The sequence below is a fragment of the Hyaena hyaena genome, unplaced genomic scaffold, assembly GCF_003009895.1.
Source record: "Hyaena hyaena isolate Hyena2069 unplaced genomic scaffold, ASM300989v1 scaffold_226, whole genome shotgun sequence".
In the NCBI taxonomy this organism is placed as follows: Eukaryota; Metazoa; Chordata; class Mammalia; order Carnivora; family Hyaenidae; genus Hyaena; species Hyaena hyaena.
In genome coordinates, this window is record NW_024080858.1 from 384,804 (window position 1) to 401,288 (window position 16,485).

Sequence of the window (16,485 nt, forward strand, 5' to 3'; positions counted from 1 at the left end):
GAACCTGCTTCAGGTTCCGTGTTGCCCTCTCTCTCTGCCCTCCCCCACTCATGCTGTGTCTCTCTGCCCCTTCCCTCTGCTCTCTCTCTCTGTCTCTCTCTCTCTCAAAAATAAATTTAAAAAACACAGATGACAAGATGTTTTCATAAGTGCAAAAGATCAAACTCCCACTACAAGAAATGTTACAGGAAATCTATTAGGCAGAAAGATACAAGGATGGAAATATGGGTCCATACCAAAGAATTAAGGAAACAAAAATGGTATTTATATTATAAGTTCATATATGTGAAATTTTATTTTCAAATCATTTTAAAAGATAATTGCTTAGGGCGCCTGGGTGGCTCAGTTGGTTAAGCATCCATCTTCAGCTCAGGTCATGATCTTGCAGTTTGTGAGTTTGAGCCCCACGTCAGGCTCTGTGCTGACAGCTCAGAGCCTGGAGCCTGCTTCAGATTCTGTGTCTCTTTCTCTCTCTGTTCCTCCCCTGCTCGCACTCTGTCTCTCTGTCTCTCTCTCAAATATAAAATAAAGAAAATAAATTTTTAAGATAATTGCTTAAAATAATAATAATATAATGTGGAATTTATAGCACACGGAAAAGTAAAATGTATGACAACAGAGTACAAAGGTTAGGGGAAGAGACATGAAAGCGTTCTACTAAAAGATTTTTATCATATTGTGCACTGATACAGTATCACTGAAAGCTAAACTGTGATTAAAAAAGATAAACACATAAAGCCTATAACCACCACAAAGTGTAAAAAAACAAAAAACACAGAGTTTTTGTTAAGTCATAAAGGATACTAAATGGAATCATGAAATATATTCAATGAATCAAAAAATGGAAAACGAAATCATAAACGGGACAAATAGAAAACAAAGAAGATAATGTATTTAAGCTTAACCACATAAATAATCATATTAAAAGTAAATGATCTAAAAAAAAAGTAAGTGATCTAAATAGCCCAATTAAAAGGCAGAGATTGTAAAACAACAAGATGCAAGTGTATGCTGCCAACAATGACAACAACAACAACTACAACAAAACTTTAAATATAAAGACATAAATAGTTTTAAAAATAAAAAGACATGCAAGTTATAAATAAATATTAGTGTTTAGATAGTACAAATATAAAGAAAGCTGACATATTAATATCAAGACAAAATAGATGTCAAAGCAAAGAATATTAACAGGGATGATTCAAGTCATTTCATAACAAGATTAAAGTTAATTCATCAAGAATACATAAAAATCTTAGACATTTATGCACTTATTAACAGAACTATAAAATACATGAAGCAAAAAATTAATAGAATAGCATGAAGAAATAAACAAATTCAAAATTACAGCCATAAATTGCAATATCCCCCTCTCAGTAACTAACACAACAAGGAGACAGAAAACCAGTAAGAATATACAAGACTTGAATAACACTACCGACCAACTTTATCTAATAAATGTGTATAGACCCCTCCACTCAACAGCAACATAATTTGCATCCTTGTCAAATACACATGGAGCATTTACCAAGATAGGTCATATTCTGAGCCATTAAAGTCTTAATAATTTGAAATGACTCAAGTCATACAAAGTATCTTATCTAACCACAATGGAATTAAATGAGAATCAATGACCAAAATGCACTTATGACCAAAAACTCCCAAATATTTGGAAACTAAATTACACATGTCTATATAACAAATGGGTCAACGAAGGAAAACAAAAAAGAAATTAGGAAGTATTTTGAACGTAATGAAAATGAGAATACTGCATACTATTTTTTGTGGGATTCTGCTAAAGGAGTGCTTAGGTGAGATTTATAGTACTAATACGTATATTAGAAAAAAGAAAAGCTCTTGGGTCAATGATCTTAGCTTCTACTTCAGTAATGAGAAAAGAAGAGATAATTAAACACAAAGTAAGTAGAAGATTAAAACAATAAGAACTAAAAAGAAATCAATGAAATATAAGTGAAAACAACAGAGAAAAATCAATGAAACGAAAAGCTGGTTCCTTAAGCAGATCAATATAATTGGTAAACCTCTAGGCAGAGTGACAAGGAAAATTAGAGAAGGGACACAATATGCTCAACATCATTAATCATCATGGAAATGCAAAATAAAACCACACTGAGATACCATTATATCCCAATCATAATGACTAAACTTCAAAGACTGCCCATGTGAAGTATCAGTAAGAATGCATAGAAACTGGAACTCAAACACTACTCTTGGTAACATAAAATGATACAACCATTTTGGAAAGTATTTGTCAGTTTCTTTGAGAGTTAAACATATACCGACCATATGATCTAGTCATTCCACTCCCAGGCATTTCCTCAAGAGAGAATTGAAAGCATTTATCCACACAGAGATTAGTAAACAAAATTCATAGCAGCTTTGTTTGTAACAGCTCAAAACTGGACACAACCCAAATGTCCATCAATAAGTGAATGAATAATCAAACTGCGGTATATTTATGTAAGTGGAATATTACTCAACAATAAAAAGTGAATGATAAATACATACTAAACATAAATGAATCTAAAAATAATTATACACAATAAAAGAGGCCAGGCCCAAAAACAGAATACAAATTTTATGATTACATTTAATAAAATTCTAGAAACTATGAGCTAAACTATAATAACAGCAGACCAGTGGCTGCCTAGGCAAAGGTTCAGAAGGCTTATGTTCATAATCTCGAATGTAGTGATAGCTGCATAAGTGTCCATCTCAAAACTCATCAAACTGTATACTTAAAATATATGCAATCTGCTGTATCTCAACTATACCCCAATTAAGCTGTTTAAAAGATTAATGGACAACTACGAGTAAATACATACATAAATGTAAAGTTGGTTTCTTACCAGTCATTCACACTAATCAAGACAGGAAACATTTATTTATTTAGAGCTTGGTAAAAACATCAATGAAGGTAAAAATGATCCATTTGAATTTATTTTATTATATCTGAAATTAGTAGAATTTTAGAATTTAGATATTCTAGATAAAATGTATCTACAACACACTATGTGGGTTTTTTTTAATAAACTCCTTAAGAAAACAAGATACAGTGTTTCCAATGAATTACAATACATACATACATACAAAAAATCGACATAGGACTTTCTCTTGCTAGTATCTATAATTCCAGATCTAGGAGAATTCTAATTTTGAGATTCATTCTGCCCAGTGTAAATTTTGATGCCCTTTGATCTCTCTATTTTACACAATCAAAAGAGAATATATTTGTATGACTTAAGGTCTTTCTCTTTGTGATTCAGTTTGAATAGGATTGAGAATTTCTGACCACTTATGCTCAAGCCTTGCAGAAGCGGAGGTTACACTGGTAGTGCGTTCACGGGGGAACTGTACCTGGTACACATTACAGTCCTCATCTGATCCAGCTACAGTTGTAATTCTGCTCTGAAATTCAGTTCATGGAAAATGGAAAAAGATTAGGCTGCTGGAGAAGGATAAAGTAGGTTACATCTGATTCTAGGATTTTTCTTTCAAAAAAAAAAAAATTATATAAGATTCTCCGCGTTATTTTTCTTAATGCTGCTCACTTTCCTAGGTAGAATAATAAATCCCCTTTCCTGCCTTGCCATCTTTCTAGCCACAGAGACTCTACACATTAAAAAATATTCTTAAGCTGAAGTAATCAGGCCAAATACCATTTTCACACACAAAGCCTTTGAAATCTAGAACACACAAACAAATTCAAGTTTATGTTGTTCAAGTGCTTCATAAAACATTACCAAGAGCAGGTCTTCAGTTGGTGTGTCTAATATGTTTATACATATTCTAAATGCCTTATATACTTATGTATAAATATCCTTTGTTTCAAAAGTTTTTCAAAACTATCACAAAAACTATGCTGGAATTTTTTTTTTTTTTTTTTTACAGATTTGCTTTGTCTGCATAGGTGCGTTCTCTGAGTGTCTGATATCCACTTTTACATATTTGTTTGTCTTTACCCCCAAGCACTGAAACAGAAAAAGGGTTACAGTAAAGAGCTCAAAGACTTTGAAATCAGAGGACCTGGCCCGGCCCCAGAACCACCACTAACTCCAGCATTGGCCCACTGTTCCTTACCTCTCTCTGCCTATTTCTTTCAAACACTACATGAGAATGATACTCACAGGATTGTAGTGAGGAGAAATCAAAGGAATTGGGTAAAACTTTTAGCCAAGAGCCCAGCACATACCAAGGCTTCAAAAAACAAACCATCAAACAAAACACACTATTGCTACCTTTAAACTGCAAAAAGTTTAAGACAGGGCCCATAATTATAAATTATCTCATCACATAGCCATGGGACTACTGTATACTCTAGCAGGATTGCAATACTTGAAAATTATTACTTGAGCAAAAGGAATATTCCTTAGAAAGGCAGAGAAAGCCTAAAAAGAATGATATAACTAAAATGAAAAGACCTAGTTTAACTTTTTAAGTTTGTTTGTTTATCTATTTATTTATCTATTTATTTATTTAAATTATTTATTTATCGAAGCAAGGCTCAATTTCATGAACCACGAGATCATGACCTGAGCCTAAATCAGGAGTCAGATGCTTAACTCATTCATCCTGAAAAGACCTGTTTAAATTCCACCTTTGGCATCTTAATTAAATAACTAATTGTGGTTGGTTTATTTATTCTACTAATCATCTCATAGTCTGTAAAATGGACATGACCTGTTAATGGTAAATTCTTGGTGAATGCATACCAAAAGATTGAATTTAAGCTATTGTCTATAACAGTGTTTTCCGTCTGATGGTACAAGACTCCTTGCATTTAAGGAAAGGCCATAAAATTAAGCGATATTTCTCTATATATCATTCACTAGCAGTCATGTATTTCTCTCTAATGACAAATATATGGAACAAATGTGGCTCTACAGGGCATCAATTGCATTAGAGCCTGAAGTGCAAAACTTAAAGCTCATAAGGATTCCAAGAGCAACTAGAGACCCAGTAAGAACCCTAGATCCACTGACAGAAAACCAGGGCTGTAGTGTCATGCACGAGGCCGCTGAAGCGTATCTTGAAGTTTGTTTTTATTTTTTAACAAGCAAATATTCCTAGTCCTTTAAATATTATCTTTTTCATTTCATAGGTCTCCCGTTATGGCTGGAGGTCTCTTTGCTGTGGATCGAAAATGGTTTTGGGAGTTGGGCGGCTATGATCCAGGTTTAGAAATCTGGGGAGGAGAACAGTACGAAATCTCTTTTAAGGTAAGTTGCCAAGACCCTCTTCACACTATGTCTACATAATTTTGATGATTCCCATAAAGTGTCATCATTCTGTTTCGTGACCTATATTGTAAGATAAAAACAAAAACAGATATGTCACCTTTCCAAGTCAGCTTTGGGATGGGAAGAGCTGCTACCCTCTGATGTTTCAGTGAGATGTAACCATGCCATAAAAGAAATCACTCGAAATCCCATTTGCAGGCAGGAAAATTGGTGTGCCCATTGACCGGCTGCTCCACTGACAATGCAACCCTTGCACAGATCGATACGGATCAAAGAATTAAAACAAAAGAAATTGGATTATTGGAGTGTTTGCCCTTTGTATTTATTTTAGAAATAATGGTTCATATTTTGATCATAACCAGTTATTCCAAAATTTCAGTAACAGAAGAGTAACTGAAAAATATGAATCATAAATTAAGGCTCTTCTTCATAGAATTCCATAATAGGTGAATTTTTTACTTATTTTTCTCTGAAACTGCCCGGGTCTCTACTTGCTTTAACCATAAATGCTCAGCAAAATTATACACTTTATAACATATATGTACATGCATATGATAGAATGCAAATTTCAGGGTTTGTGAATGAAAAAAATTTGCCACAACACATGAAGAGCAGAAAAGCAAAGCAAAATAAACTGTGTGAAAAGCTGGACTCTGAACCACTAAGATATTTTTTTAAAGCAGTCTCTTTAAGGAAAGACTTCATTTCCTTTTTTTCTTTAACGTTGTCATTATTTATACAGAGAATAGATTGATTTTGTAAGATTTATCATACAGAAATCTCATACTAAATAAATCATTTTTTTCTAATTACTTCCATTAGAAAATCAAACCAATTCTAGCTAAGAAAAAAAAAATGTATCCTGAATATGTAAAAGTCAGGCTTAGGAATCCAGCCAAACTCTGAATTTATGCATAGAAAGAAAATGATAAAACTGATCTTTATAAAACGGTAATGGCTATCTTCAACATGTTAACGAAAATGTTACATTATCCTCAAAGCGTCAGAAAATAAATATCCCTAAAGAGAAACAGGAGGCTTCAGGACATCTAGAAGTTTCCATCTCACTCTCCTGGCAGTAATCCTTGAGACACCATTTAGTAAATTTGTGCTTTTCTTCACCATCTTTCAAACCCATCTAATTTCATATCTGAGGTACTTCTTAAAGACTTTTTTGTAGATATGTAGTATTAAGTCCTTCAATTTACCAATTTTGTTTGTTTCTCTGCTATGGTAATAGCTGCACACTTATCACCGTGTATATGGCACAAGGTAGTATAAGAGTAGTAGTGGTGATAGAAATAGTACCTGCTCCATTTACTTAATGGTATGCGACAGATGCTGAGCTAAATGCTTTATATACATTATCCAATCTAAAGTCACAGCTCTAAGCGGTTGGTGTTATTCCATTTTACAAAAAAAGAAACTGGGGCTCCTGGGTGACCCAGTTGGTTAAGCAACTGGCTCTTGATTTCAGCTTAGGTCTTGGTCTCACGGGTTTGTGAGTTTGAGACCCCATCAGGCTCCATGCTGACATGGAGTGTGGAGCCCGCTTGGGATTCTTTCTCTCCCTGAGCCCGTCATGTGCGTGCATGTGCGTGTACACCCTCTCCCTCTCAAGATAAATAAACTTCAAATAAAAATGAAAGAAACTGAGACTTAATGTTCTAAAGATTTTTTAATATTTATTTATTTTGAGAGAGAGAGAGAGAGCCCAAGCTGGAGAAAGAGGCAGAGAGAGAAAGGGGAGAGAGAATCTGAAGCAGGTTCCATGCTCAATGCACAGCCTGATGTCGGGCTTGAGCCCACCACCCTGAGATCATGATCCAGCCCAAAATAGAGTCTGATGTTTAACTGACTGAGCCACCCAGACACCCCTAACGTTTTAAAGATTTTAGATGACAAATTGTTTTAAGCTCGAAAGATTATGTACATTGCCTATGCTGCTTTGGAATTAAAATGCTCCATTTCTGCTAACTGCAGAGAATACAGAACGAGGCCTACCAGTAGTTTCATCCAAGAGCTCACTGTGAACCTTTTCATTTCTAACTAATTTCCTCTCAGTGAAAAGGCGAGTATCTTCATTATAGTCAATAGCATGACAGTGAACTTACTGCTGACCCAGGCGAAATAATACTGATTATCAGACATGGCTCAAAGCTACGTGCAAAGTTTGCAATAATACCTTCAGCTGGAATAACCGAATATTACATTTGATTCCAACATTAAGGGAAAAAATGGCATTGCTGTATCTGCAGTATCTTCAGAATTTACTTTTCACTGTTCAAGATTTCTTTCTAGGGGCGCCTGGGTGGCTTAGTCGTTTAAGCGTCCAACTTTCGCTTAGGTCATGATCTCACTGTTCGTGGGTTCGGGCCCCGCGTCGGGCTCTGTGCTGACTGCCAGCTCAGAGCCTGGAGCCTATTTCAGAGTCTGTATCTCCCTCTCTCTCTGACCCTCCCCTGCTCACCCTGTCTCTCTCTCTCCTAGAAATAAATAAAAATATTTAAAAAAAAAAGATTTCTTTCTATTAAACGCTGTTTAAGTTTAAAATGTTATTAGGAACATTCCTATGAAGCGGGAGATATCTGGCTGTGGATAATGAACTGGATGGTGGATAATATTCCTATGGAAAGTCTGGAGGATTTGCTTAATACACATTTGCATTCTAAATCACAAAAGCATTTTTTAAAACAAACATAAACTTGCATCTTTCGTTTCTATACCACTTGGATCTATCACACCTCTTCTGGGTGACCTGAGATTTTATTACCCCATTTCCTACTTTTCAGTTATCTGTCATTCTGAAGGATATAATTGGAATGCAGTCCTGTCGTCTTTGTCTAGAAACCATAGCAACAGCAGTGGAAGTTCAGTCCTAAATTGCCCCAGGTTGCCTGGTAGGAATGACAGATTCTTTGGCAACAGCTATTTCTTACAGGGTCCTATTTCAGACATATCCCTTCATTCTTCTTGCTCTTGTGTGCTGACCTTGGGGTTCCTGTCCCTCCCTATTAGTATTTGTAACATGAGGGGGACAAACTTAAACAGGCTTTGGTAGAATTTGCATTAAAGCAAGAAGCACTTTCTCCACGTGAAAGGAATCAAAAGAATTGTACACACATAGCTCTGTGAAATGGTATTAAAAAGAAAAGAAAAAGCAAACATCTGCATTCTGGGATATATTCCATAAATTATGATTAATTATACAGGGTAAAACACTGTAAGATTTACACCGGCCAGCATTTGAGATTTGGGAAGTATGTATGGATCACTAAGAGTTTACTGGTCTATCTCACACCATAATAAAGAAATTGTTTTCAGTGTAGATTCAAAGGCTCTGATTCAAAAGATTTCTACCTATGGTCATCATCAGGCATTATTGCTTTCTGTTTACTCCTTAACCAAAGAATCATCTAACCACAGTTTATGACAAGGCTTTATCACTAAATAAACTGTTTCTTGAAAACTCTGCTTCATATTAAGGGCTTAGTTTTTGGTCAAACAGCCTTTGGTTAAGAGTGCTCCTCGATTTTCTATCTCTGAAATCTCCTTCCTTTTTCTAACATCTGATTTGATGAGTGGATTTCATGCCATAACGTAGAAGCCAACACAAGTGTAATTTTCAGGAGGCAGTTGAGGAAAAGAGCTCCCTAAAGGAATGATCTGTCTGCCCAGTCTTCAGTCTCTTTCAGTACAAATCTGAACTCCTGCGTGGCTCAGAATTATCCAGCTGTCTTTCAAACGTTACTAGGTGAGCCAGCTGCGAGGGAGGAGAAAGCAGCATTCAGTCAGTCATTCAACAAGCTTTTATTGAGCATCTAATTTATTCCAGGCCTTGCTCCAGGTACTCAATTTGGCACTGCACCTCGAAACAAAAAGGAAACCAAAACAGACTGCACAGTGTGGCCTAAAAGAGATAACCCACATCTTTATGTCGTCTACCATTTAAGTTATTGAACTAATAGTAAACCATTGAGTCTCTGATTTTTCAATTTTTACATCCATTCCCCAAAGATAAAAGTCCTAATGTTAGCATTTTCAAAATATCTGCCCTTCAACTCCAGGCAACTCTTTTCAGAAAATAAAACTGAGCAGCACACATGAACTAGGCACCCACAAGAAATTTAAGATGAAGCTAGAGGCTCCATTTCACCTCATTCTCTGGCATGAGGTATAACGCTTAGAACCAAGTAGAAGAGCGTTGAATTTGGTTTTGGCTGCCCTTTTCCACCCCCAGGGGCTTATCAACATGGCCTTACATTGACCCAGTATTTCTTGGGCACCTGTAGTCTGGGTCAAACCCTTGGCCACCAGCCTCGGCTCTGCAGAGACATGCAAGCCTCCAGGTGAGGTGACCATGGCTACCCTATGTCCTAGAACGAATCTAACAAACCCAGGAACCCCTAAGCCCACTTCAAAGCCACTCTTTAGGGACAACATGCCACACAATCACCTTTGTTATGGGCTGTCATCCTTCCTGTGTGTGGAGTGTAAGATTCCGACGTTTAAGGATATTATTCGTCTCACAGCCTTTCAGCCCTTTTCAGTCCTTAATTCATTCAACGGACATTTATTTATTAATTATATTGTGCCACTTCTGGGCTAACCTCTTGAGATGCAAAGATAAATGTGAGAAGATTCTTATTCTGGTGGAGCTTACTCTCCAGTAGCTGCCTGGAAAATTAACTCACCCCAGTTACTCATCATCGGTATTATTTGGAATATATTTTATTTCCATATCACAGTAATAATTCAGGACATATGCAATAGCCTATTCGCTAGCCTCCTGTGCTGTATTCTTTCTCCTCTTTCAACCTATATTCACTTTCTTTTGTTCCCCAAGTTGCTTTATTTTCCTCTCCTAAAAATTCAGTTCCTGCTAATTACCACACAAATCAAATGAATGTACTGAATCATAAACCATGAGAGTTCCCATCAATTATCTGCCTCACCTGTCTGAATCTACACAGTAAACCAACTTAACTAGTGTTTTTCTTTCTTTTCCAGAAGAAAGAAACTCATATGTCCATTTCTACCCCAATTTATTACAGAGATTTTAACTAACCAGTCAGGCTTTATTCTGTTCCTGAGATATTAGCTTATTCCCTCTAAAAATATTAATCAGCAACCTCCACCGTGAGTCTGTGTACCTAGCAAGCTAGATTCTGCGGAAAAAGGCAAAGGTAGCCCAGTAGAAGTCATTGGATCAAGTACAACTGAAATGAGTATTTCTTCCCTGAAAAATAAACATCTATTAGAGCAAGAAAGCACAGACAACAACATTTAAAATTCCCTCTAGGGGCGCCTGGGTGGCTTGGTTGGTTAAGCTTCCCACTTTGACTCTGACCATGAGTTCATGGTTTCAAGCCCCGCATCAGGCTCTGTGCTGGCATTGCAGAGCCTGCTTAGGATTCTTGCTCTCCCCCCACCACCAACCCCTCTGCCCCTCCCCTGCTTGTGCTTTCTCTCTGTCTCAAAACAAGTAAATAAACTTTAAAAAACTTATAGAAATTCCCTCTAAAGTGAAACATATAAATGCATATTTATTTGCCAGGGTTCTAATGCAAGAGAGGCCAAAGCTTCTCCTTCTGCATTCGGGTGCATAGATTGGAGTAAAAGTAGAGGTCCAAGAACCACACCCATATTGCATTTGCTGAGAGTTCCAGTTTGGCTTCATTCCAGTGGAATGAGACCTTAAAGACTCTTGGAAGCCATCTTAATATGGTAACAGAATCTTTTTTAAAGAACTTTTTTTTAATGTTTTATTTATTTCTGAGACAGAGAGAGAGAGAGAGAGAGAGACCGTGTGAGCAGGAGAGGGTCAGAGAGAGAGGGAGACACAGAATCTGAAACAGGCTCCAGGCTCTGAGCTAGCTGTCATGCGGGGCTCACACCCATGAACCATGAGATCATGACCTGAGCTAGTCGGACGCTTAACCAACTGAGCCACCCAGGCGCCCCCAAAATTTTTTTAAATTTCTCTTGATTTTGCCCAATCTTTTATTGTTATTTCGTCCGTACCTAATTTGACAGCAAATTTTTTAAATAACAACTCAATCCTTCCAAACTCCTCAAATTCGTTTTGGCATGAACAACAAGTCTTCCTGTTTTCAGAGCCATATTTCATCAGTTTAAGTGGTATTTCATGAAATTATGCAATTACAATTTTTTGAACTAGCATAATCACATTTGGAAAGAAAAACGCTGCCTTGTAGGTAAGCATGTAACTTAACTATTGAGAGCAAGAGATTCCAGGTGCATTCAGCATAACCTCTATTCCATGCAGCCTCACCATAATAGGAACACCATTTAATACATTTGTAGAAGGAATAGAGAGTGGAGGTTAATACATTGAGTTGACTGAACAGAAATTCAGTCCTTGCTGTCAAAAATTTTCAGTCTAATAAGAGAAAACCTCATGCAGCAGAGGTAGGTGTGCTTTTACCTTTGACCAGAGGTAACTTGCTCACTCATTCAGTTCGGGTCTAAGGTAAGGTTCTTCCTTCTAGTCTTCACCCGCACCCAGGTGTCCCAGTCCCCCGACCTAAGGATGGCTGCCCAAGGATACTGAATGGCAACGGCTTGCAGTGATGAGTTCTTACACTCTGCACCCTGCTCCTACAGAGCTGTCCCCTCTCCTGGGTTTTTTTTTTTAATTGTCACTTCTTTTCCCTCCCCCAGACCCAGTCTTGTGTAGTCTCTGTAAAGTAGGGGGGGAAATCAGTCCTAAAATAAGCCTCTGGGGTTTCTTTAATTCTTTGTTTCTACTTTGGTGTGACTAGGGAAGAAAATGCTCCTGAAGTAAAAATAGAAAAAGGAAAACACATTGAGCGAAACAAAACAAATGCTTCAAGTTACAATCCTGCCACATGCAAGCAAATATATACAGTTTAGAGTACTACAGTATGTCTGTGATTTTAATAGATGGCATCTGGGGGGTTGTGTGGGGTTTTTTAATCCCTTTGTGAGTTGTAAAAACTTTACATGGAGCTATCTCTGTTCCAAAGTTCTGGGCATTCTATATTCTTCCTACGATGATAGAAAGTATTACTTGGCCCCTTAACAAGAAAAAGTAATGAGTGCACTTAAAGGTCATTGAATTTAATTTCTTATCCTATTCAGTACTAATGTAAGGTAAAAATATAACTTCTATTTCATAATTGCCAAAACAGGCCATTGCCTAGTTAATATCAAAGCAAGAATTAGAATTCAGGCTTGCTCTCAAAACCATTAACCTAATTTCTCTTAACTAAAAAATTGAAGACTTTATGTCATTGGTTAAAAAAAAAAGTGGCTACTGTCATTCTCTGAAACCCCTTTAATAAGGAAATGCAGGTTCTTCCTATCTGATTTTTATTAAATATGAGGGCTGAAAATTCTTGTTAAGATTTAATGTAAAATTTAATTTTTTCTATCTTCAAAATGCAGTGGTTATTCAATAAGAATTGAATATACACAATAGGGACTAATCATTGAGTATAAACCATTCAGTTCTTTACTCAAACAAGATGACAGCCATTAATTTAGAATTGTTATAGCTCAGTAAACCATATATCCTAGAGCTTAACATCATTATAGAGCTTCTCAAACAAACATGAATTTTATTTATTTGTACTTAGACAATCAAAATTAATAGCCCTACAAAACTAGCTAAATATAATGTTTCCCCACATGGTATATAGTCATCCAAAAAAAAATTGAGTAAACTTACAGTTCAACAATTGAATGTTGTATAATTAAAATAGATTTATGGTTTCAAAATAAAAAAGAAAGATCTTCTCTTTGAGATCACTCAAAAAAGGAGAACAAGAAATGGAAACAAAATAAGAAGTTTATCCCTGACAAATGATCAGCTATCTGACCCCAAACCACAATGCATGAGGAAGGTTATCATATGCAGTAAAGGTGAACTATATGGTGGGAAAACAAAAGCATGGGAAGATGTAGAATGACCACAGCTGCACATCTCACTTGAAGCCAGCAGATCTCAATGCCGCAAAGTAATGGGGACCTCCTAAGAGGGAGAACTGACAGCATTTATTTGAAACAATAGCAACAGGTGTGATTGCTGGTGACCAGAGCTCCCCCGGATTGAATTTGACACAGAAGAGAAGCACAAATAGGATGTTGGGCACAGTTCTAAAAGAGGTATTAGACAGACAAGCCATATTTGCAGGAAACAAGCTGTTACTGAGGCAGGATGGAGGGAAGATACTCGGTATGATGAGCAACCTTGCAGCAGCCAGGTCCTCCTGGATGCTGACAAATATAGGCTAAACTAATTCACTCACACACAAATGCTGTGTCGTAAAGTGAATACCTACTCTAATTGGTAAGAATTCTCCCTATTCAAAGATAGGTAATGATAATTTTTAAAGAAACAACACATAAAAATATTACAGGAAAGAAAAAAAAAAAAGGACCAGAAATGACGAAAAACAGTCACCAAAGTAATGTTGCTCTACACTGTTACAAAAGTTTTTTTTAATGTTAATGAAGCTATTGACTCTGCAAAGCAATATGAAATGCTGAACTTTATGAGATTAGGCTAAACAACAAAAGGTAAGAGAAAGAGATGGAAAAAAATAGCAGCAGTCAGGATAACATGAAAAAGAAAGAGAAAATCATCACCAAAATAAAGGTCATACTGAAAGCAACACATAGGAGAAGGAGGATGCTGAAAACAGACAGGCATGGGGGAGAGAGATGAGAAAAAGGAACAAAGCAGAATTAAAATCAACAAAGTTAAAAAGTAATAGAGTGAAATTATATGGAAGGTATAGAGCTCATATTAGTTTTCATATTAGGAAAAAGGTTCAAACCAGAATACCATGTATCAAAACATGGAGGACACAACTAAAGCAGTGATCAGAAGAGAAATTGGATCATTGGGGCGCCTGGGTGGCTCAGTCAGTTGAGCTTCCAACTTCAGTTCAGGTCATGATCTCACAGTTTGTGGGTTTGAGACCCAAGCTGGTCTCTGCACTGACACTGTAGGGCCTGCTTGGAATTTTGGGATTCTCTCTCTCTCTCTCTCTGACCCTCCCCCATCTCTTTCTCTCTCAATATAATTAATTTGTTTTAAAGAAGAAAAATTGGATCCTTAAGTTTTTATATCAACATAAAAAGAATAAACATAAATTAAATATCTAAATTCAGTTTGCAAATTAATAATGAAATAAACTTAAGGAAATGAAGATAAAAGATTAATAAATGTAATGAGAAATTAATGATTTAGAAAACTAAAAACTGGTAGTGCAAGAGCTAGTTCTTTATAGCCAAAAATAAATAATTAAGGAAGTTACAGCTGGGAGAGAGATCAATTAATTAGCAAAAGGTCATTTAAAAAAAAACTTGTCATGAAAAAAGAAAGAAAACACAAATACACAAAGAAACAATAATGGGAATTTAGAAAAAAATTAAATAATTCTAAGAGATTAGTCTGCTCAATCCAATACAAATAAGGTTAAGATTGTGAATGAAATGATTGATTTTTAAGAAAATATAAATGACAAAACTGACGTCCATAAAGAAAAAACAGTCTGAACTGACTATATCCCTTTTCTGTTGCTACATACAAATCACCACAAACTTGGTGGCTTAAAACAACACAAGATTTTCTCACAGTCTCTAGGTTGGTAGTCCAACATCTTTTAGCGGAGCCTCTGCTAAGGATCTCACAAGGCTGAAATCAAATTTTGAGCCAGCTCTATCTTATTCACAGGCTCAGCTAGGAAAAGATCGGTGTTCAGGTTCCCTCAGGTTGTCGGCAGAATCCGTTTCTTTGTGGTTGTGGGGCTGAACTCCCCACTGTACTGGCTTCCATCTGGATACCACTTTCCGGTCCTCGCTATTTGGATCCCTCTTTGGCCCTCTCACAGCATGGTAGCCTACTTCCTTAAGACCACTGGTAGAATGTCTCTCCTATTTCAAATCTTCCTATCCCTTCCTTCAGGTAGAGCTGAGTCTCTTTTTAGGACTCACCCGTTAGGTTTGACCCTCCCAGAAAAATCTCCCTTTGATTAACTCAAGATCAACTAAATTGGGACAATAATCATGTCTGCAAAATCCCTTCGCCTTTGTCACTTGGTGTCACCTAATTGCAGATGTGAAATCCATCATATTCAGAGTTTCTGGCACACACAAAGCGAGGAGATTATACAAGGGCATGTATACTATGGTGTGGGATTTGGTGGGGAGGGGGCGGCAGGGAGCATCTCAGAATTCTGCCTATCATGCTGCCCAATGACCACAGAAGAAATAGAGAAAATTTCGAAAGGCTATCTGCACCAAAAAATAAAGAACCAAATGCTATCAGTTCCTTACAAATCTTTAAAGAATGCATACTGCAATGTTTTCCAAAAATTGTTCTTCAATATTAGGAAAGAAAGAAATCTTTCCAATAGGTTATTAAATTAATATATAATATTGATAGCATAATGTTTATAACAAATTCTGACAAAGATAGCATAAAATGATAGAGTAGTACACATATTTTACTTGTAAATATTAACATTAAAAAATAATAATAAATACCAACACAATGGACTACCTATTCAAGATTAATACACCAAAATAAGTGTATCTTTGATGGATGTGTTTCAATTGAGATATGTATTCACATAATCACCTTAAGAGTAAATTTTAACGGTGATGGTCATCTCCATAGGTAATATAGAGGAACTTGATAAACTTTTGCATTCCACATTTGAGCAAAATACTTAATCCTTAGTAAGATTAAATATAAATATATATATTTGTAAAATGGTAAAATGTATGTATCTCAACTCAAAAACCATCAACTAGCTTAAAGGGAACCCTCTAGGAATTAAATTACTATTTACTGTCATTTAATATTATTCTAGAGATAGTAGGCAATCCCATTAGATAAGAAATGATAAAAGAGATATAAAAATTGGAAAAGAGGAGTGAAATTTTTCATTAAGTACAGATAATAGTACCCTATACCTACCTGAACAATGCAAGGGAAATCAACTGGGAAAATACTATCAACAATAAGAAATTTAGTAAGTTGCCTGGGTAAAATATGTGCGTGTGTGTGTGTGTGTGTGTGTGTGTGTGTGTGTGTGTGTAAATATAGAAAAAACAGTAGCTTTTACATATACAAACAACCCCAAAAGAAGGTACCACTTACAATAGTACAGGGAAAAAGCAGCTAGGAATAAACTTAAGAAATGTCCTAGTCCTGATGAAGAAAGAT

At 36.2% G+C, this 16,485-nt stretch overlaps 1 protein-coding gene across 1 annotated transcript in view; it reads left to right on the top strand.

Moving 5' to 3' along the window:
- Window positions 1-16,485, top strand: part of GALNTL6 (polypeptide N-acetylgalactosaminyltransferase like 6) — a 212,900-nt gene that overhangs the window by 87,608 nt on the left and 108,807 nt on the right. The window contains exon 4 of the mRNA XM_039243223.1: window positions 5,123-5,240. Coding sequence (XP_039099154.1) covers window positions 5,123-5,240 — 118 coding nt within the window. The remainder of the gene's footprint in view (window positions 1-5,122; window positions 5,241-16,485) is intronic.